Here is a 22,450-nt window from a genome sequence, read left to right as displayed (position 1 = left end):
ATGGACCACATCTTCCTTATCCACTCGTCCATTGAAGGGCATCCTGGTTCTTTCCACAGTTTGGCGACTGTGGCCATTGCTGCTATAAACATTGGGGTACAGATGGCCCTTCTTTTCACTACATCTGTATCTTTGGGGTAAATACCCAATAGTGCAATGGCAGGGTCATAGGGAAGCTCTATTTTTAATTTCTTGAGGAATCTCCACACTGTTTTCCAAAGTGGCTGCACCAACTTGCATTCCCACCAACAGTGCAAGAGGGTTCCCCTTTCGCCACATCCTCTCCAACACATGTTGTTTCCTGTCTTGCTAATTTTAGCCATTCTAACTGGTGTAAGGTGGTATCCCAATGTGGTTTTAATTTGAATCTCCCTGATAGCTAGTGATGATGAACATTTTTTCATGTGTCTGATAGCCATTTGTATGTCTTCAGTGGAGAAGTGTCTGTTCCTATCTTCTGCCCATTTTTTTATATGATTGTCTGTTTTGTGTGTGTTGAGTTTCAGGAGTTCTTAATAGATCCTGGATATCAACCTTTTGTCTGTACTGTCATTTGCAAATATCTTCTCCCATTCCGTGGGTTGCCTCTTTGTTTTGTTGACGGTTTCCTTTGCTGTGCAGAAGCTTTTGATCTTGATAAAGTCCCAAAAGTTCATCTTCGCTTTTGTTTCCTTTGCCTTTGGAGACATATCTTGAAAGAAGTTGCTGTGGCTGATATCGAAGAGGTTTCTGCCTATGTTCTCCTCTAGGATTCTGATGGATTCCTGTCTCACGTTGAGGTCTTTTATCCATTTTGAGATTATCTTTGTGTACGGTGTAAGAGAATGGTCGAGCTTCATTCTTCTGCATATAGCTGTCCAGTTTTCCCAGCACCATTTATTGAAGAGACTGTCTTTTTTCCACTGTATATTTTTTCCTGTTTTGTCAAAGATTAATTGACCATAGAGTTGAGGGTCCATATCTGGGCTCTCTACTCTGTTGCAGTGGTCTATGTCTCTGTTTTTATGCCAGTATCATGCTGTCTTGGTAATTACGGCTTTGTAGTAAAGCTTGAAATCAGGTAATGTGATACCCCCAGTTTTATTTTTGTTTTTCAACATTTCCTTAGCGATTTGGGGTCTCTTCTGATTCCATACAAATTTTAGGATTATTTGCTCCAGCTCTTTGAAAAACACCGGTGGAATTTTGATCGGAATGGCATTAAAAGTATAGATTGCTCTAGGCAGTATAGACATTTTAACAATGTTTATTCTTCCAATCCAAGAGCTTGGAATGGTCTTCCATCTTTTTGTGTCTTCTTCAATTTCTTTCATGAGTGTTCTGTAGTTCCTCAAGTACAGTTCCTTTAACTCTTTGGATAGGTTTATTCCCAGGTATCTTATGGTTCTTGGTGTAATAGTATATGGAATCGATTCTCTAATTTCCCTTTCTGTATTTTCATTGTTAGTGTATAAGAAAGCCACTGATTTCTGTACATTGACTTTGTATCTTGCCATGTTACTGAAGACACACACACACACATACACACAATTAAGAACCTTAGATACTGGTTGAGAAAGTCTCCTTTTGAGAATCTCCAAATAAGAATCTGTATCTGTAATGTGGGCAGAGATGCTGATAATCATGCCCAAGGTCTCTTGGCCAGTCAGTGAGAGAGCTCCGAGCTAGTAGAAAGAAAGCTGCCTGTTTCCTGTTTGACTGGCTCAGGGGCTCTTCCTCTGAATTGTGCTGCTTTCCTCCTGAGATCTGTGATGTTGGCTTTGGTCATTGTGGGGCATTTTTTCATAGATTCTCCTTGGCTAAGGGAATGGTCCTCAGAGACTCAGAGTCTTGGAGCTGGGATAACCTCACCGGATGTTTAACTCAAGGCTTTTCAAACTTGATGTAGTGCCAGAGCCCTCGAATCAGCTGAAACTTGACATAGAAAGTCAATATGTAATATACCTAGAGTCTTGCTTACTGGCTGGGAATAGCAGGGAGTAGGGGGTTGTCCTGAGGAGCGTGTCCCTGCAAAACTGTGGGGTTCCCCACAGCAAGGTTGAAAAACATTCTTCAATCTCTTGTGAATCCCCTAGATTCACCATTACCATCCCCTCCCCATTCTAAAAGTGAGGAAACAGGTCTAGAGGAGTTACAGGAATTTTCCAGTCACACTCATACTTCCTTGGAAAATATCAGCAGTTATTTATTAATTCCACAAACACTGAGAGCATGGCTAAGGTTAAGAACCTAAGGTTAGGGGCAGTTCATCAAAGGGACACAACAATTCCACCTAATAATCCACCTAATAGTTTCAAAATACATGAAACAAAAATTAATTGAACTGCAAAGGAAAAAAAGAACACACAAAAATCCACAATAATAGTTGATTTCAATACCTCTCCCTCAATAATTGATAGAACAAGTAAATAGAAAAGAGTAAGGATATAAAAGTTTTAAATACCATTATCAATCGTCTTGACCTAATTGGCATTGCTAGAACACTCTACCCAAAACCAACAGAATGCAGATTCTTTTTTTTTTAGATTCTATTTACTTATTTGCGAGAGAGAGAGAGAGAGAGAGAGAGAGAAAAGCGCGCACAAGCAGGGGGAGCAGAAGAGGGGGATGGAGATGTAGACTCCCCGCTGAGCAGGGGAACCCTAGACAGGTCTTGATCCCAGGATCCTGAGATCATGACCTGAGCCGTAGACAGATACCCAACCCCCTGAGCCACCCAGGTGCTCCCAGAATGCAGATTCTCTTTAAGTATGCACAGCTTTGCCAAGATAGACCATATTTGGGGCCATAAAACAAGGCTCAATAAAATTGAAAATATTCAGATCATATGAAGTAATTTTTTTATGGCTTTGAAGAAATTGAATCAGAAATGAATAGCATAAAGATATCTAGAACCCCCCCCCCCAAATTTGGAAGCTGAATTAAATACTTTAAAACAGCCAAAGGGGATGCCTGGGTGGCTCAGTTGGTTGGACGACTGCCTTCGGCTCAGGTCATGATCCCTGAGTCCCGGGATCAAGTCCCACATCAGGCTCCCAGCTCCATGGGCAGTCTGCTTCTCCCTCTGACCTTCTCCTCGCTCATGCTCTCTCTCACTGTCTCTCTCTCAAATAAATAAATAAAATCTTGAAGAAAATAAATAAATAAATAAATAAATAAAACAGCCAAAGAAGAAAGTCAAAGTCTAGTCCAAAGAAGAAATCAAAAGAAAAATTGGAAGGTATTTTTAACTTAATGGAAATGAAAGCACAAAAAATTTAATGGGAAATTTATAATGCTATACACCTATATTTGAAAGTAAGGATGGGACTTAATGTCCTTGGCTATCCCTTTAAACTCAAAAAGAAGAGTAGATGAAACCCAAACTAAGCAGGGAAGAGAAACAATAAAGATTAGATTGAAACCAATGAAAAAGAAAAGAAAAGCAATAAAGAAAAACTGTTTCTTTGAGAAAAAATCAATAAAATGAATAAACCTGATGTAACTGGTTGGGGGATAAAAGGTAAAAGACAGGGGCACCTGGGTGGCTCATTGGGTTAGGGAATCAAGCTCTCTGCTCAGTGGGGAGCCTGCTTCCTTCAGTCTCTCTTTCTGCCTGCCTCCCTGCCTACTTGTGATCTCAGTCTGTGAAATAAATAAAAATCTTTAAAAAAAAAAAAAAAAAGGTAAAAGACATGAATTATGAATACCAGGAAAGAGTTATCATCACTGCAGAGTCTACAAATATCAAAAAGATAATAAATTAATATTCAAGTATGTTCAACAAGTTAAATGGACAAATTCCTTAAAAGGCACAAACTTTTAAATCTTATTCAAGAAGAGGTAGATGACTCTACTATCTCCATATCTGTTTTAAAATTGAATTTGTGGTTTAAAAAATTCCACAAAGAAAACTCCAGGTGCAGATGCCTTTACTGGGGAATTCTGCAATCTTTTTAAGGAAGAAATAACACCAAATCCACAAAAACTCTTCCAGAAGATGAAAGAGATTACTTACCAACTCATTCTAGAAGTCAGTATTATCAGAAGTCACTCTGATGCCAAAGCCAGACAGAGACATTACAGGAAAAGAAAAGGATAGACCAGTATCCTTCATGATTCATGAGCATAGAGATAGACAGAGAGGTAGATAGATAGATAGATAGATAGATATTAACAAATTCTATTAATCATATTTACCATATTCATCATACAAAAAAGAATAATGTATCAGGAAAAAATAGGAATCCATGCCAGGAGCATGAGATTAGTTTAACACTCAAAATTCAGTGTACCTCACCATATTAACAGACTAAAAAAGGAAAACTATATGATCATCGTAAAAGGTAAGAGAAGTAATCTGTCATTCCTGATAAATGCTGTCAGCAGTTAAGGTACAGAAGAGAATTTTCTCTACATAATAAAGAGCATCTATTAAAAACCTGGAGCTGTCCTCACTTCAGCAGCACATATACTTAAAGTGGAATGATACAGAGATAATTAGCATGGCCCCTGCACAAGGGTGACACACAAATTCTTGAAGCATTCCATATTTTTAGTTTGCAATAAATTTATTTACAATAAATAAAATACAAACAAACCTGGAGCTGACATCATACTGAATGGTAATCAACTGAATGCTTTCCCCTAAAATCAGGAATAAGGCAAGGATGTCTGTTCTTACTAATTCTATTAAGATTGAAACTATAGTCAGTGTAACAAGGTAAGAAAATATATATATATAAGGCATCCAGATTTGAGAGGAAGAAGAAAAACTATATTCACAAACAAAATTATTGTATATATAGAAAAGGAGGAATTTGGAAATCCTAAGAAAAGAAAAAAAAACAAAGGGAGAGAAATACCAGTCAGAACTGGAAAAGCATTATAGCGAAGTCTTGGAATGATATTCGTGCATTCAGCCTGGAGGAGGGAAGGTAAAGAGCTCTGGGAGAGAGATTTGGAGGGAAGGGTAGACTCCACACACTAATAGTCCAGTTGAGAGGATGGAAATATTCAAGGATTTTATAAAGGTTCATCATCCAAGCAAAAGAAAAGGCCATTATAAACTCTAAGGGGAGAAAATCAACTAAAAATCGGTATGTGTTCTGAATAGGAAACCAATCTAAACCAAACTAAAATTTGGTATGATTTTTAAGAGTTAATCATAGGAGTGCCTGGGTGGCTCAGTTGGTTAAGCCTCCAACTCTTGATTTCAGCTCAGGTCATGATCTCAGGGTTGTGAGATTGAGCCCCACGCTGGCCCAGCATGAAGCCTGCTTAAGATTCTCTCTCTCCCTCTCCCTCTGTTCCACCACCCCTCTAAACAAACAAACAAACAAACAAAAAAGGGTAAATGGTAAATAAAAGAAAAAAATAGAATCCATTTAGCCTTGCTACTAAAACACTTCTCCATGAGTGCCCCGATATTGAACCTTCACAAAAAACTAATCTGAGCTGCTGCTTGGCCTGATAAAGAAGCATATTTACACAGTTAAGACAAAGTAAAACCCGTTGACTAGTTTCCAACTCTCAAAGACAACTTATGAACAAAGCATGAGGTCTTGGTTGTGGTTCCAGAATGCAAATGTTAACAATCTCCATAACACAAAAGCAAAGTTGTGGAAGAGGGTGGAAAGGTACAAGAAAGCCTGGGAATGGTCATGTTTTCATTTCATATGATGGGGAGGAGTTGAAACACTCAACTAAAGATGATGAAGCAAGAAATAGGGGTAGTAGTGCATTATTTCAAATCCCAAAGATAACTCACAGCAGAACTAAAAATGGTGTGATTTTCAAAACTGGAAGGAGGAAGTTTGGAAGGAGCATTTGTGTACATGAACTAAATCCTTACCTTGCATAGGAATGAGTCAATGGATACCGTCTGTCTGAGGTTGAAAATAGAGAAATGGAAGAATAAGCATCATGTTTAGAGTAGTGACCATCAGAGACACTAAACTCAGAAATAATGGAAAGAAACGACCTCTGGGATATGCGCCTGGGGATAAGACGGAGGAGCCCCATTGCTTTTCATCTTTCCAGATCCTTCCAGCCTGAGTGAGTCACTACCACATGCATGCATTAGTTTGAGAAAAATTAAAAACTTTATGGGATGACCACTCAGACCACTTACTCTGGCAGCCATGGCCACCCAGGGGAATCCGAGGTATGACAGCTACTAAAAACAGTAATACTGGGCGCCTGGGTGGCTCAGTGGGTTAAGCCGCTGCCTTCGGCTCGGGTCATGATCTCAGGTCCTGGGATGGAGTCCCGCGTCGGGTTCTCTGCTCAGCAGGGAGCCTGCTTCCCTCTCTCTCTCTCTCTGCCTGCCTCTCCATCTACTTGTGATTTCTCTCTGTCAAAAAAATAAAAATAAAAAAAAATAAATCTTAAAAAAAATTCTTAAAAAAAATTTAAAATTAAAAAATAAATAAATAAAATAAAAACAGTAATACTGTCATTTCCAAAAATATTTCATCGATACACTTGGCCCAAGACAGAGCGAGAGAGCTGGTCACACAGCACCCTTATACCCTCTGCATAGGAAACACTCCTGCAAGCCACACAGCTCACTCCCCCTCACTGTTGTTGTGCCTCTTACCCCTATCACCACCAGACTAGGGTGCAGCCAGCCCCTCCCCCATCACACTGTCTCCTGGTCTCACAGTGACTCTCTCCAGCTGGAGTCTCAGGCGCTCCTGCCCCAGTTCCCTTCCTAGGCACCTTCCTGATTGGCCTTTCATATCTTGGGATAAGGTGGGGGTGGTGACTCCTGGCAGTGGGAGTCAGCAATTATCAGATACATTACATGCCGGTCACTGTGCTTTCCCAGGAAGTGGAGCTGTGCTCCTTTTTCCCTTCTTCAGTCCTGCCAGTCTCCCCCACTTCCTGGCTGCGGGAGGCCAAAGGTCTCCTTGCTCTACTTCTGGGGTCTCTCTGCTATAATTATGTAGAGGACCTGGTCTTCCCAGGGAGGGTGGGGAGGGCTCCCTCTGTCTTCTGTCCTTGGGTTCTCCTTCTGTAATACACTGGAATGGGAAATGTCCCCTCCCCACACCCCCCACCCACCCCCCACCCCCGCCACACCCTCCCTGCCCTCCTTCCTCCTCACCCACCTTCCTGTATGTTCTCAGACCTCCCCTGCCTGGTTCCCCTAGGGCCCCAATGTGGAGTTTTGTTGTTTTGTTTTGTTTTGCTTTGCTTAAAAAAAAAAAAAAAAAGCCTTTAAAAATTATACAAATGAACCAAAAGAACAAAATGCCAACTTAGTGGGTCTGTGTGGGACAGGAGTGGGGTTTGCTGGACTAACCTCAGAAGGGACATTAAAAGACTCTCTATTTTCAAATTTGATGTAGTCGCTCTGGGTCTCCATCAGTTCTGTTGGGAAATTAGGATAAAACAGGCTCTCCCATAAAACCAGATACTGCATCCAAATGGAGCCTTCCTGAATTAAAAACATTACCCAAACAACATTAAATGTTGACATTTCCTGATCATCAAATGTCACCCTCTTCTTCGTCTTGTCTGTAGTTTTTAAGAAGCTATTTTTGTTTTCCAAAACCAGAAGCTTCTTTGCTTTTTAAAACTAGTTTGCTTAGTTAATAAAGTCCCCTAATTCATCAAATGTAGAAATAAATACAGAACTTTAAGCGGTTTTAAGCCCTCGCTTCTGCAGTATTTGTTTCCATGAGAACTTCGTAAATCCATGTGGCATGCGCTGAGACTCTTAAAGCAGGAGTGACATTTATGAACGACCATGACTGCTGTCCAGTTTGAAAAACGCTCTCTTCAGCTGCAGCTCTTTCCCAGACGAGCTGACAGGAACCCAGAGTGTTAGTGCTAGCGGGAGCCACGGACAACATTTGCTGCCGCCTGCCTGGCTTGGCTGGGCTTAGAAACCTGTAAACAAAAGAGATTTTCTCTCTCTCTCTCTCCTACAGAATCCCAACCCAGGACTATTTGCTGTGAAGCACCCTCTGACCTATGCAGAAACCTTGATAGATTACCATCTGTGCCCTCACCCCAAGTACAAGTTCGTCAGGGAGTCCCACAAGGGCTCCAGCATTCCTCTCACCCAAAAGCAATTTCTCCATCACACGGTAATGGCAGAGCTGGCCCTGGGCTATGGGGAGGGGCGGGCGGACAAGCATGGGTGGGCACAGCTGGAGTTGGGGGAAGGTCTGCAGCCACAGTCACAGAACAAGAATGGTACCCTTTCATACCACCAGCCTCGGCTCTGCTCTTGTCCTGTCCGTATCCCCTGTACAGGCAACACGTGGCCCTTCTTTCAACCTTCTTCTTTTCTTTTGCCCTTGAAAGCTGTGCCTGATACTCATTTTAGTCCTGTTCCCACCACGTAAAAAAAATGGTCACGCGCCAGGTGAAACCCCACGGTCTCATCTCCTCTTTCTTCGGCTCCAACAAGCATAACATCAGAATGGACAAGCTGGTGATGGGCTAATGCACAGTCTGGGAGAGGTTCCAGGGAATTCCTTCTCCCTTTAGATGACTGGCCTGACCTGAACGGCCAGACCTCTCTTAGGGGTGGCCCTCAGGCCCTGCAAGCTCACCAAGTCCCTAACAGCTCATTCTCTCTGCCCTGCTTCTGCTGACCACACCTCATTCTGCCTCCTCTTCCTCGGCTACCCACTCGCCTTTCTGAACTACATGTTCTTGTGCCGCGACCCACATCCCTGGGACCCCTCCCTCTCTTTCATTCCCCATTTCCACCCATCACCGGATCCCCCATCTGCCCTCCACAGCAGGCAAATCTCCTGCTTCACCCCACTGTGCAGTGCCCCCCCCCCCCACCAAAGCTCTCCCTTGACACAAAGCAGGTCTCGTCATTTTCCAGTTTAAAAACCCTCAGTCGTTCCCGCGGCCCGATGGAGCTGCTCCAAACCATCAGCTTGGCCCACAGGCCCTTTGTGCCCTGCCTGTCTTTCCAGACTCACTTCCCACCAGTTCCTGTCTGGCGGTGCACCGCCCCCCCCAAACGCCACCCAGCTGGTGGTCCCCTGACAGCGCCCTCCCTCGCATGTCTGTGCATTTGCAGGCACTGGGCCCTGCCAGGAATACCATCTGATGAGCGAACGTCGCTTTGAATATCACTCTAGCATGTCGTTCACAAAACAGATTGTAAGGCCCGATATGTTTTCCATCACCAGGCCCCGTTTCTTTGTGTGCCTGATGAATCAGGGGGAGGAAAATCTCTCCTTCATCCCTACTTTAGTTCCCATTGCTTAATGTCTTCTGCTAGGAAAGTCGTCTTTAAGCCTCAGAAGAGCAGTGGAACTTAAGGAAGGTATACATTTTGGAGCTCAGCTTTGACTGAGCCAAAAAGCCCACTGAATGAAACAAAAGTTCTTCCTAGACTTGACCGCTCCAAACAGTTCCCTTACATGTGGGACCCTGTGCCCGGCTTTTCCTACAGGACATTATTCCTGGGATAATGCATTGGAAGAAGTTCCAGCCCCTGGCTCTCTCCTCCCTGCCCGAAACCTCGAAGACAGAGACAGCCCAGAGGTAAGCCACAGCTCATCTATTCATCTCCTGGAGGTCTCTTGGCACCACAGATTACAGAGGCTGTGATCCTCAAAGTTAACTGCCAATATGGTCTCAAATCCTACTTTTAGGGTTTTAGGGAAGTTCCCTAGGTGGAGAAACACGATAATGCATTGCAGACTCACACATTCTGAATTCTTTTCATTGAGATCTACTTCTTAAAAGAATGAATGTCACAAGTGGCTGATCATCCCTGTTTCAGTAAACCACCTATCCAAAGAACTCAGCTGAAATAGTAATGGTCAATTTTTAATGTTCTTGAATTGCCAAAATTAGCCTTCTGTGCCCTCCATATACAACTTCAGGGGGGTTCCTGCTCTCTCCGCCTCAGCCTACCATTCCTGGGAGGCCCCAGCTACCATCATACACAGATGGAGCTCAGGGGCAGAAACAGAACAGACCAATGAGCATATTGTTGGAGCAAAGAAAGAAGGAATCTAGAGTAAACACATTTTTGCTAGTTTGCTCATTTAGCTCCTCTTCAGAGCCCTCAGATCTCAAACAAGGAGTCTGAGGCCTTTTCTTTAGGACTCTGGCCAGTCAGTAACCCACTCCCAAGCCTCTAAATCTGCTTCTTTGGTCTGTTGTCCTTACCAACATACTTAAACAGGTTATTCGTGTGTGGAGGTGACTCGTATCCAAAACAGTGGCCATCAGCAGTCACCTTTCCTTCAAGTCCTTTGATCCAAAATGAGGCGCACCCCAAGTGCGTGAGCTCTGCTCCTATGGGATCAGCAGGCACCCCCACTCCCACCAGCATTTCCTGGCTCCTCTGAGGCAGGAACTCAAGCCCCTCTCTCCCCAGAGTGCCCAGTCCTGCAGGAGCTATGTGACATCAGCCCCACTCCTCGGCCTCTTCTCCCAGTCCTCTTGGCCATTAAAACAAGGGGATGGACATTTTCATTTTAGTAGGAATGAAAGAGCTCACTGGGTGTCCCGTGCGCGACCCTGTATACACTACCATCTATCCCTCGCCCCCACCCTCGGGGAATTTGAGGGGCATCGCTGAAAGCACATTTGTGACTTGAGAACACTGAATGTTACTTCTTCCCTCATTGTCAGAGAAAAGCTCCTCCTGAATTAAGCAACATTCAGCCTCCCTTCCCTAGGTGCTGCCAGGGGCCGTCGCTTTGGGATTATTTCCTCACTGCTTCTCAGCTACCGTCCTCCGCCTGGAGATTTAACAGGAGACAAGCAAAAAGTGCCCCGCCTGGGGTGTTTGGCAGGAGCTCAGAAAAACAGGAGTTCCCTTTCTGTGGGTTCATCCCTGCTTCATCCCTCCTGGAGCCACCTAGAAGAAGCTCAGCATCTTTGTTCTTCACTTGAGCACAGTTAAAATCTGAAAGCTCTAGAATCAGGGAAGATAGTGGCACAGTAGAGAGAATGAACACGTTGGAGGGCCTTGGAGACTGCCTCTGTTCCTCTGTTCCTCATGACCCGCTCTGGGTCCTTGGGCGAGTCACTTATCACTGAAGCCCTTTGAACAATACCTTTCTGGTCTGCGAAGCTGGGACAGCCATGGCTGCCCCCACCCCCACCCCGGCCACTAAGCATTGCGGTGGTTCTGCTGCCACCAGATGGCAGTAGTCTGCAACCCGGCCTGCTCAGGCGGTGGGGTGAGGACGCTTCAGCCCCATAAACCAGACAGAGCTGGCTGTGGGGTAAGGTCAGGAGACTGAAAGAGCAAAATGACAAATGAATAAATGGCCAAAAGTGGCCACCAGCTGTCGGCACGCACAGCTCTCAAGAATTAAAGAGGGGGAAAGTCCCTTTTTTTCCCACGCTTGGTCCTTGGAAAAACCTCCTGAGGCTGTTCTTTTCAAAAAGCAGTCAGCAGCAGTTACCTTGGGCTTCAATTAACCATGAATTAAACATGAATTCTACATGAATTAAAGAAAACGCTCCAAGTAGGAGCTGTTACTTTCAACTTCTGTGCCTGAGTGCTCTGTTGGGCCAATTCATTTCAAGATAAACCGTAATTGCATAAGAGATGATAAAATCAAGAGAGGATTCTCCATTTCCTTCTCATAGATTTCTAGGATGTAAGCTTCTAGACCCTGTTTTTATTTTTAAAAGCAGTTACAAAATAAGAATGGTATTCTTTCTTAAGTTCCTACAAATCCATTAATGATACTTCAACCTTGCAGTCCTCTGGCTTGAATAAATTACCTATTACTTATGAGATGTTTCCTTTGCCCCTGAGAATATCTGTTTGCTGTCAAACCACATGATAGAGCTATTTACTATTTGTTTATTCCAAGTGACTTTTGCATTCATAATAATCAAAACATCTCACTTGGCTTCTTTGCTCTTTAATAAATTCAGTGAGAACTTTTTGAGTCTCTCTAGGACTTTCATGAAAATCTTGCAAATCAGCAGCAGCCGAAGACATTGTCTAATCCAGTAGTGCCCTGGCTTTCAGATTTTATAGACGAGTGAAATGTCCAGGAGAATTTTTTAAATTTTCCTTTATGTAAATTAAATTAATTAACATACAGTGTTGTCCAGAAGAATTTTGAAAACGATTTTATGGCCATGAGAGTTATGCTTTGCCAACAAAAGCATTAAAACCAAGGAAAGCAACACGAAGTGTCCGACCACCATCTACCGTCTCCACCATTTCAATTTCAGAACGTATTAACACACACACAAAAGTAAGAGGAACGCGGGCTCAGACTTTAAAACTTGGATTAATTTGGTCTCATGAAAAAGACGTGGCTGTGGCCAGGCTCTCTTCCCAGACTAGTCTGCTCTCTGGGGAGAGGTCTGGGCTTTCCACTTCTTAGTACCTCTGCTGGGCAGGAATGCCCCAGACCACCCCACTCTAAAGCGGCAGTGGGCTTGGCAGGTAGGACCCACATGCTTTGTCAGGTTCCCTTTCGGGAAGAACGGTATGAAAACCGAAAGCTGGATACAAGGTGGACACATTGCTACTGGGTGGCTTGTTTCTTGGCTTCCTCAGCAGACCAGCCTGACACACACACATACATAAGCACACATACACACATTTCAGAAATGATGAATTCACACCGGTGCTTACAATTCTAGCCTGCATCCGTAAAGCTACTGCCTGCTTTCCCCCATTCTGTGTTTGTCCCTTCTTCCACTGTGAGATCCCTGGCTCCTAATGCATTTACTCATTAATCAATTTCATAGAAGTCCAAAATAGTTTCACAATCGTCTCACCTATAGCCATGTTAATGAACAAGCATGATAAATAGAGGTCAGGTTTGTTTGCAGGTTCCCCCAAGTTTATTGTACATCCCACCAAATCTATGACTATATAGTCAAATACAGTATTTTTAAGTTTCCTGGATTAATGCTTTTTTTTCCTTGTTCTTTCTTTCCTTCCACCATGATTATGGAATTCATGTGAAATATTTGCTTCAGTTTACTTTCAATTTGGGGGTTTTCCCTCCCTTCTCTTATTGATATAATCTTTTTTTAAGTAATAGGTAGAACAATAACATGCTTTCTTTTTTTTTAAGATTTTATTTTTTTGAGAGAGAGTAAGCAAGAGAGAGCCCGAGCTGGGGCCGGGGGTGGGGGGCGGGCGGGGGCAGAGGAACAGGGACAAGCGGACTCTCTGCTGAGCAGGGAGCTGGAGGTGGAACTTGATCCCAGGACCCTGGGATCATGACCTGAGCCAAAGGCCAATGCCTAACTGACTCAGCCACCCAGGTGCCCCATCAAAGATACATGTGCACAAGCCAAAACCCCTTGTTTTCTGCATCTGCCTCCTGCCTTAACCTCCACTCACAATCTTTCTAGGATCTGGGGGAAGCTCCATTTCCTTCCTATGTGTTCTACTGTCTGTCACTATGTACTCTTCTTCATGAGACAACACTCTCCCCAGCTTCCAAAATTTAGTCCAGAAAACTGTTGAAAACTCTTATCCATGTAGGTTTTTTCTCCTCTTCTTCTTTGTCATGTGTTCAATTTTTTATTCCTTTAAACGTCATAAGGGGGGGCACCTGGGTGGCTCAGTTGGACAAGCATCCGACTCTTGATTTCCACTCAAGTCATGATGTCAGGGTCATGGGAGCTCTGTGCTGAGCAAGGAGCCTGCTTAAGATTCCCTCTCTTGCTCTCCCTCTGCCCCTCCTGGCTCATTCTCTCTCCCTCTAAAAAATTAAAAACCAATAAATAAAGTTTTAAAACATAGAAGTTTTTAAGTAGTTGAGACCAAAAAAAGCAAATGCTTGTTCTACCATCTTGAAACAGAAGTTTGCTGCCAATTTCTAAACTAATCATATTTATTCTACCTATTTTAATTATCTTAATGTGCTCTATTCTCAGGATTTTATAGAAAGCTCTAAATCTATGATACCAAATAATATATCTGGGGGTGGGGAGGAAGGTTTGAAACAGAATGGAACAACTAAGGAAGACTGTAAAGTTGAGGGGAAACTATTAAGAAAAGTGAACGGTCCCAGTACGCCCTGTGCCCTCCAAGAAATAATATTAGACACTACTAACTTGAAAGTTCTGTTCCTAAACCCCAGAAAATGGCTTACTTGGCCACATGCTCTAGGGTTTGAACAGTACCTATCACACACGCTGCCTTTGTCCATAGGCAAACACAAGTGGGTTTTCAGGAGTGAGGGACAGAAGGGGAATGTCCTGCCCAGTAGGAAAGTACAAGCACTTTAGCACATGGTGTAAAGCTCCCAAGACTGCGAATGTGAGCATTTATCCTCCCCTGCCTGTGCGGTTCTTCCACAGCTGTGATTCCTTCAACCTAGTCATGCTTCCGGAAAATGTCCCTGCCGTTCTCGATGCCCTACCAGAAGAAGACAGACTGGAAACGGCTGAACGGTACTTTCTCACCTTTGCTTTCTAGTGTAGTCTGTTCTACCAAAATGCACCAGGTGCTTCAAGAGATTTCAAAAGAGCACACGGTGCCCAGGTCTGCAACCCAGATGACTTAGGGCTAACACATGCAGCCAGAGCCCTAACTAGGAGATGGCAGGCTGAGTTAGTGGTGTGGAGTAGATGGTCTCTGCAGCCTCACATTCACTGATGGGAGGGAGCTCCAGGGAGGGGAGAGCAGAGGTGGTGCTCAGTGGGCTGGGAAGGCTTCATGGTCACATGCACTTGGGTTAGTCCTTGAAAGAGAGTAGGATTTGGAGAGGCATAAAAAACTATAGACCCCAAACCAAGGTGCTCATGTTTCATTTTACTGGTAGGCATCCAACAGCCTCGAATCTCCTGTTGCTGTGCTGATTTCAGCATTTGTCCATGTAAATCATCAATTAGTGAACTCCTGAATATCTGAGGTTTCTCTCCGGGGCTAAGACTTGTCCACGTGCCGTGACACTTGGCAATACCTGAGCATTTGAAGCTCCAAACCGGGGAAGGTGGGAGCGCCTTCTACTGGAACCACTGTGCAAGGACATTGGTGAGGACACTGGTGAGGATGCTGGAGCCTGGACGGATGGTACCCGTCTGTGTGAGGTTCAGAGGAGTATGTCCTGTCTGGCAGGGCTGTGGTGCCCAGCAGGCTGCAGCTTAGCTGACCCCTCCTCCACTTGGCACTGATGTGGGAACCATCGTGACCGAGTTCCCCCATCTTTGAAATGATAATAGTAGAACCTATTTCCTGCAAGTTGTCAGAGTTGCAGAAGATAATGCTGATGCTGATGACAATCACAACATTTACCAAGCACTTCAGCACAGGGCTTTGCCCGCAGTCTCATTTACTCCCCACGATGAGGTCTTGCTGTTATCCCTACCTTAGAGACAGGAAACTACTCACAGGAAATTGATTCTTGCAGAGCACCAACATGCGGCTGCTTAGCAATCATTAGTCTTCAGTCACAGGGGACTGGAACAGTGTCTATGCCTTCCAAGGGTACTTTCCGTAATGGAACCTTGCTATGCCACTTCAGGGTATCATGGCTGAATGGTGTTCCTGCCCCCCCCCTTTTTAAATTTTATTTGTTTTACAGAGAGAGAGAGAGAGAGAGAGCACAAGCAGGGGGAGCTACAGAGGGAGAGGGAGAGGCAGGCTTGATCCCAGGACCCTGGGATCACAACCTGAGCCAAAGACAGATGCTCAACCAACCTAGCCACCCAGGCGCCCCTGTGCACCTGCTTTTAATTCCAAACTTTGAAGACTTGGTTGATCTTGGAAGCATTTCTCTTAACTAAGCCATTATCAAAAAATCCATTCTCTTTTTCTAAAGTAATAGGGTTGTTGAAAGTAGTAGTGACATTTCCCAGCCTCCCTTGCAATAAATTCACCCATTTGGCAAGGCCCTAGCCCAGGGAATGCGAGATGGGAGATATTCCACTTCTGACCATGACCACTGAAGGAGTGAGTGTATCTCCTCCATGGTCTCTCTCTCTCTACTTTCCTCCAGCTAGAACCCACACATGCAGCAACTACACTTTAACCATCAGGCCAGGGGTCAGCAAACTATGGCCCATGGCTGACTCTGGTCTGCCACTTATTTTTGTAAATATAGTTTTATTGTAACATAACCACACCCATTCATGTATTATTTCTTTGGGTTCCTTTCATGCTACAAAAGCAGAGCTGAGTAGTTACAAAAGAGATTATATGATCTACAAAGCCCTTTACTGAAAAGCTTGCAGACCCCCATTCCAGCAGATAGCAGACCATAAGACAAAAGTCACCTCAAGCCCTTATGCTGACCACAAGACAAAAGTCACCTCAAGCCCTTTAATTTCTTCTTTTACCAATAGTTTATTTGGAAATATATTACTTAAATATATTAAAATTATATTAAAGCAGTTGTAGGTTTTTTGGGTTTTTTTAGTGAAGAAGATAGTGATCTCTTCACTATCACTTTCTATTTAAATTTCATGGTGGCCAGAGAACATACTGTGAATGATTTCAAAAAGATTGAAATCATTCAGGCTTTCTTTACAGTCCAAGATATGGTCAGTATTGGTAAATATACCACATGCACTTGCAGAGAATATGAATTCTACAACCCCACTTTAAAAATTGCTTTTTACTCTCTGGTTATGATTCCTACCATTGTAGGTCAAAGCAGTTTATCAGCTTTATGCTTCTCTTAACATAAACTCAACAAAAGTGGGTAGAACTAACACTGAAAGCCAAAAGAATTGCATGATTCTTAAATGATCACAATATTTCTCTACTTTATTTGGGGAAGGAAAACCCTTTCCAGCTAAGCATGTTCTTCCTTTTCAGTGAGCTCTGCGAACAGAATATCGAAGTTCTGTTGACTCCGGAAATGATCGAAGCAGAATTCCCTATGTTGGACCACAAGGACCCCAAAAAGGAGAAGTAAGTGGATGCTTTATGCCTTCCTTAGGAAGAGGCAGCCTTCTGATAGAATTGGTCCTCCATAAAGGACAGGAATTGTCACGTCATCTGAACCTAAATACCTCAGGCTTAAAAAAGAGAGAGGGGTGTGTCTATCTTATTTGATGCACAATTACGGTCTCTCAAGTGTGGTTGGCAGGTAAACATTTAAGGACTGGACCCAATTTTTCCATTTGCTTATCATCTAATTTCAGAGGTGAGTTTGTTATTGATAACTGAACGAGTCTCCTCCGGCATCAGGAACCCGGGCTCTGGAGCCGGAGGAGACCCGTGGCCGAGGCTCAGCCCCACCATTTATGCCGTGCGAGCTCTCCGGCCAAGTTTCTGACACCTCAGTAAACTGAGTTGCGGTGTCCTCATGTGCGCCATGCAGGAAATAAAGTCTCCCTCACAGGCCTCACAAGTGTGAGGAGTAAATGAGACACCAGTGCAAGGACGGCCAGCCAGTAGCTTGATGTGAACTGGGTGTTTGGCAAACGTGAGCGCTTCCCTTCGCCTCTCCCTCAGGGGCCGGAGAGCAAACACATCATCACTATCCCTCAAAAAATTGGTTTCTCTTTTTTTTTTAATTGTATATTTATCTGAGAGCGAGAGAGAGACAGAGAGAGAGAAACATGAGCAGGTGAGGGACAGCCGGAGAAGCAGGCTCTCCACTGACGAGGGAGCCTGGCGTGGGGCTCCATCCCAGAACTCCCAGATCATGACCTCAGCCAAAGGCAGACGCTTACCCAACTGAGCCACCCAGGCGCCCCGAGGGAACATTTTAATTCTTCATTTTCAGGTATTTCTGCTTTTTCTAAACTGCCAGGCATTTGCCAGAACTTTACATTTCACCCTGTTTAGAAAACGTTCCGGAAGCACTTGAGTTTATACTGTATTCTATCTAGGCAGATCACAGAGCTGACTTCACAGTCTTAAGACATCTGTCCTTCCAACCAAATGCACTCCTCAGTTCCTTCCCAGATATTTGGAATATTCTACCAGAAACCCCCTTGCCACACCCAGCAAAGGGCTGGGCTCCACATCAGCAGCCACCTGATCCAGGTACAGACTCCCTGACTCCCCCCACTTCTGGAGCCACTGTCAGAGTCAGACAGGTTACAGGCCTACCTTATTCATAAACATGAAGCAGCAACGAATGCTGACTGAACCTTTAGAAGACATCATGTGAGTGATTTCTCCTTTCACCTTCTTGACAACACTGGCAGATGGGAACTACCACTGTCTGTCCATCTGGAAGCAGAGCCTGAGTTACAGAACTTGGCCACACTAAGAAGCTCATGGAGCTGAAATCAGAAGCCAGGTTTGAATCACTTACCAGCCAAGTGTTTTCACTAGTAACAAAATTATCATCAAACATAGTTTGAAATAGATATATGTGATATCAATTCTCTAAAAAAACATAAAACAAGTCCCCAGGGGTGCCTGGGTGACTCAATTGGTTAAACATCTGCCTTCGGCTCAGGTCAGGATCCCAGAGTTCTGGGATCGAGTCCTACATTGGGCTCCCTGCTCACCAGGAAGCCTGCTTCTCCCTCTCCTTCTGCCCCTCCCCCTGCTTGTGCTGACGTGCCCTTTCTCTCTCACAGATAAATAAATAAAATCTTTAAAAAAAAAAAAAGTCCTCCAGGCTTCACTATTCCCGTGACCCTGAGCCAGCTTCTGGGTGTGGGTGGGCAACCTGAGCTGCTACCAAGTGCCCTCATGTGTCCCTGTCGGGTGTTTGATGTACAGAGAGATCAAAGAGCAAGCACAACCTACGGAGAAGCCAGGAGAAAAGATGCTGGAGGAGATGAAGATTCTACGGGGCAAAGCTCTCAACTCGTACCTGATTCTAGGATAAAACCCCCAGGAGGTCAGTTTCTCTCATTGGCTTCCTGCTGGTCACTGTGTCCGTTGACGTTCCGGTCATTTGAGGAGTTAAACTCTCTAGAGAATAAAATTGAAAGGTGGATGATGTATATATTTGTAAGTAATCATTTTTCTTTTGAAAGATAAGACGTTACCAGTGGGATGGCAGTGTTGGAAAGCTCCTTGGTGCAAAAATTCAATGCTGGCACGAAGACTTCTGGAGCAAGCCACAGGCCACCTACCATGTGGAGAGCCCCAAAGCCTTCTGCACGTGGTGTGGTGCTGGGAGGGGGGCTAGGCGGGCGGGGAGAGGGCAGAGAAAGGTGGGTACGGAGCGGGTCTGCTCTCTCACCTCTGCATGGAAGCCGCCCCTTGCCCCTGAGCGCCCCAGCCTTGGTGAGGACACTCACTTCCCAGGCATCTATGCAAGGGCACAAGCTTGTCCTACATTTGTATTTGCCAAATCTGCCAACAGCGTTCCGCACCTAGCAGTCTTGGGAGAGATGCTGTGCAAGTGCATGCCGGGCTGGCTGCCTGAGGAGGAGAGGCAGTAGGTGATGTGGGAGTCGTGTGTGAGGTGTGAGGCAGGCTTTCCAAACGAGGACAACAGTTCCTTTTTCCCTGGAGTCTGCCGCATGCCAGGCCCCCTGTTGCGGGCCAGCTCTTCAAGTCCACACATCCTCCCAGGGAAGGGAATCCCAAAGGTCCCAGGAGCCAGGGGACCTATCAAGCTGGTGAAAATCCACAAGGCCTGTACTTCAAGGCTGGGCAGAATCAGGGAGGGAGTCTTCAGGCGCCCAGAACTCCGGCGACATCAGCCGTGCTGGGCAGGAGGGGCAGTGGGAGACAGGGGCACTGCCTGCCTCTGCCTGAGGACACCAGAGTCTTCATTCTCGAATCACCCACAACAGACCCACAACAGAACTGCCACCTTCTCCTCCTGTCTTAAGCTACCAAATTGTCCTGTCTCGTCTGCTTAAGGAACACAAGGAGGTCACATTACTTTTACTGTTCAGAGATCACAATTCGTATCTCCCATCCCACCAAAACAGGAAGATCACACTCGCCTTCCAGGGGGTCCTTTTTTCTTCCAGGATAAGGCCAAGCACCCTGGAGAGTCCTACTTAGCCCAAGGGGCTGGTCCTGATGACCTGCTAAGGAGCCCAGGCCTTTGACTGCCCCAGCTCGGTGTCCCGCAGTCTGCTTTCAGCAGGATGCCTGTCTGCTGTGGGGACAGAGGCTCGGCCATCACAGCTGGACAAATAGTGGTTCTCCAGGTGGAGGAGGGAAGAGTGGCCTGGGGTATGGCACACAAGCACACATACACACACAAGGATGTACACACAAAATACACACAAGACACACAAAATACAAGAGAGTTGCTGAGGGCCATCCAAGAGCTGGGCCTGGATCCTGGTCCAGCAAGCGATACTACCCCAAGCCTGCCCTGTGACAAAGGGGACACACCATCAACAAAAAACAGATTTTACGTTTGTGGTATAAAATCAGGGTATGATAAGTGCTACAAAGAAAGACTAATGTAGGGGCGCCTGGGTGGCTCAGCCATTAAGCATCTAACTTCCACCCAGGTCACAATCCCAGGGCTCTAGAATCAAACCCCATATTGCACATCTTGCTCAGCAGGAAGCTTGCTTCTCCCTCTCCAATTCCCCCTGCTGTGTTCCTTCTCTCACTTTATCTCTCTGTCAAATAAATAAATAAAATAAAATATTTTTTTTAAAAAATAGGTTCTGCCTTCAGCTCAGGTCCTGATGCCAGGGTCCTGGGATCCAGACCGACATCGGGCTCCGCGCTCGGTGTGGAGTCTGCTTAAGATTCTTTCTCCCTCTTCCTCTACCCCTGCCCTCCCCCACCACTGCACACTCTTTTTCTCTCTTAAAATAAATTAATAAATCTTAAAAAAAAAAATCCAGGTTCATCTTATATTTTCTCAGCCTCAGCCCTGGAGTCAACTATTTCTAGCCCTAACTCCTTTTATTGATGTTGTTATGAAGGATGCTCAGAGACAATCCCTGGGTGTTCATTGTTCCTGGGTCTCTGTTTCCAGGCTCTCTCGGTGGACAGAGCTGGGACACCTCCGTATTTTTACCAACCTACACATACATAGCTCTGTAGCTCACTCTCCACATCTATCAAGAACATGAATTGAAGGGCACCTGGGTGGCTCAGTGAGTTAAAGCCTCTGCCTTCAGCTCAGGTCATGATCTCAGGGTCCTGGGATTGAGCCCCGCATGGACTCTCTGCTCAGTGGGGAGCCTGCTTCCCCCCCACCGCCTGCCTCTCTGCCTACTTATGATATCTTTCTCTCTCTCCGACAAATAAATAAATAAAAATCTTTTAAAAAATACTATATAAAAAAAAAAAAAGAACATGGATTGATTCTGAGACTTCTGATTCTAATCACGTTTGTTTCAGCCTTCCTTTTAACTCCTTTGTAACCCTCCCCCTACAGTGATAACCCCATTCTCATTATCTACAGTATGTTTATTTGTTCACTTTTAGCACATCCGTGAAGGGATGGCCCAATTGTTCACATATCTCCTGTGAGAAACCGATGTTGTTGGTTTGGTTTTTTTTTTTAGTTAGTTTGTTTGTTTTTTAATATTTTATTTATTTGTTTGACAGAGAGAGAGCACAAGCAGGGGAAGAAGCAGAGGGCGAGGCAGAAGCAGGCTCCCTGCAGGGCAGGGGAAGCCTGTTATGGGACTCCATCCCACGACTCCAGGATCAAGACCTGAGCAGAAGGCAGTGGCCTAACCAACTGAGCCACTCAGGTGCCCAAAATCCATGTTTTGACTAGATGACAGTATTTGCCTTCTTGTTGTCATTAGCATTACAGAGTTCAATAAAAATACAATTTTCCAAAGTTACGGCTCTTTTTTCCCTTCCACGCATGTCCATGTGGTTCTGCCATACATTTGGGATGCAGTTAGGTTCGTTTGTTCCTGTTTCTATTCCATCTCTGGTTCCCCAACATCCTAGTTGGGTTTAATTATTCGTTTATATTTAGGATGTGCACAGGGTTCGCACATTCCCGTGGTTCTCACAGCCACACGAAAGAGGTGCTCGGGGAAGGGCCCGTCCCTCCTCATCTTACTACCCTGTTCATACCCACCCAGTAGGTAACCAGGCTCTTTAGTTTCTGGTTTATCCTACGAATCGGTAATTCTCATAAACCTCTGTAGGGCTGAAAACCTTACTTTCCCGCCCTGCATTCCTCCTCCTCACTCAGGCCTCTCAGCAGTTCCCCAAACACAGCCCGCTGGAGCACACCCTGCACCTGGGCCCTTGCTGTTCCTGAGGGGCTGTTCCACCCCCTTCCAGCCTTCCAGCCCCAGTTCAGACTCCCCCTGGCTCCCTGGCCTCGGGTTCTCCCGCACATCGCCCCCTCTCAGGTAGGGGTTAAATCTTTCCTCTGCCTACTTCATTGTCTGCCACTACGGAGGAGGGAGGGGCCCGACCTTGCTGCTCCAGGGAATCGCTGCCCTCATCATCCAGACTCAACACCATTTTGTCAACCTTGCTTGGTCCCACGTGTCCAGCCCGCACTCAGTGAGCCCCCCGCTAGCTCCACCTACTCCTTCCCCCTTCCTTCCTGGGCCCCCAGCGCTGTAGTATTTAGGTGAACATTCCTGCTGCTCAGGGCTTGTTACATGGCTTTGAACCTGGGCTCCTGTCAGTGCATCTATTTACACCTATCTCTGTTCCCCCACC

The 22,450-nt window shown here is 45.2% G+C and overlaps 1 protein-coding gene across 5 annotated transcripts in view; it reads left to right on the top strand.

Annotated features, from left to right (window-relative positions):
* Window positions 1-21,588, top strand: part of CFAP221 (cilia and flagella associated protein 221) — an 86,894-nt gene extending 65,306 nt beyond the window's left edge. For 3 of the 5 annotated variants that reach the window (XM_082689831.1, XM_082689828.1, XM_082689832.1), the window contains 5 exons: window positions 7,920-8,078; window positions 9,413-9,504; window positions 14,269-14,361; window positions 16,730-16,825; window positions 18,599-18,825. In XM_082689831.1, the coding sequence (XP_082545957.1) occupies window positions 7,920-8,078; window positions 9,413-9,504; window positions 14,269-14,361; window positions 16,730-16,825; window positions 18,599-18,707 (549 nt within the window). In that variant the 3' untranslated portion in view covers window positions 18,708-18,825. Of the gene's footprint in view, window positions 1-7,919; window positions 8,079-9,412; window positions 9,505-14,268; window positions 14,362-16,729; window positions 16,826-18,598; window positions 18,826-18,858; window positions 18,940-21,361 lie in introns of those variants that run through there. The other 2 variants (XM_082689829.1, XM_082689830.1) reach the window with 2 other exon arrangements.
* Window positions 21,589-22,450: the final 862 nt, after the last annotated feature.

The sequence above is a fragment of the Mustela nivalis genome (genome assembly GCF_964662115.1).
Source record: "Mustela nivalis genome assembly, chromosome: 11".
Lineage (NCBI taxonomy): Eukaryota > Metazoa > Chordata > Mammalia > Carnivora > Mustelidae > Mustela > Mustela nivalis.
The sequence above is the reverse complement of the archived record's forward strand: the minus strand, read 5'-3'. Positions and strand labels throughout refer to the sequence as shown.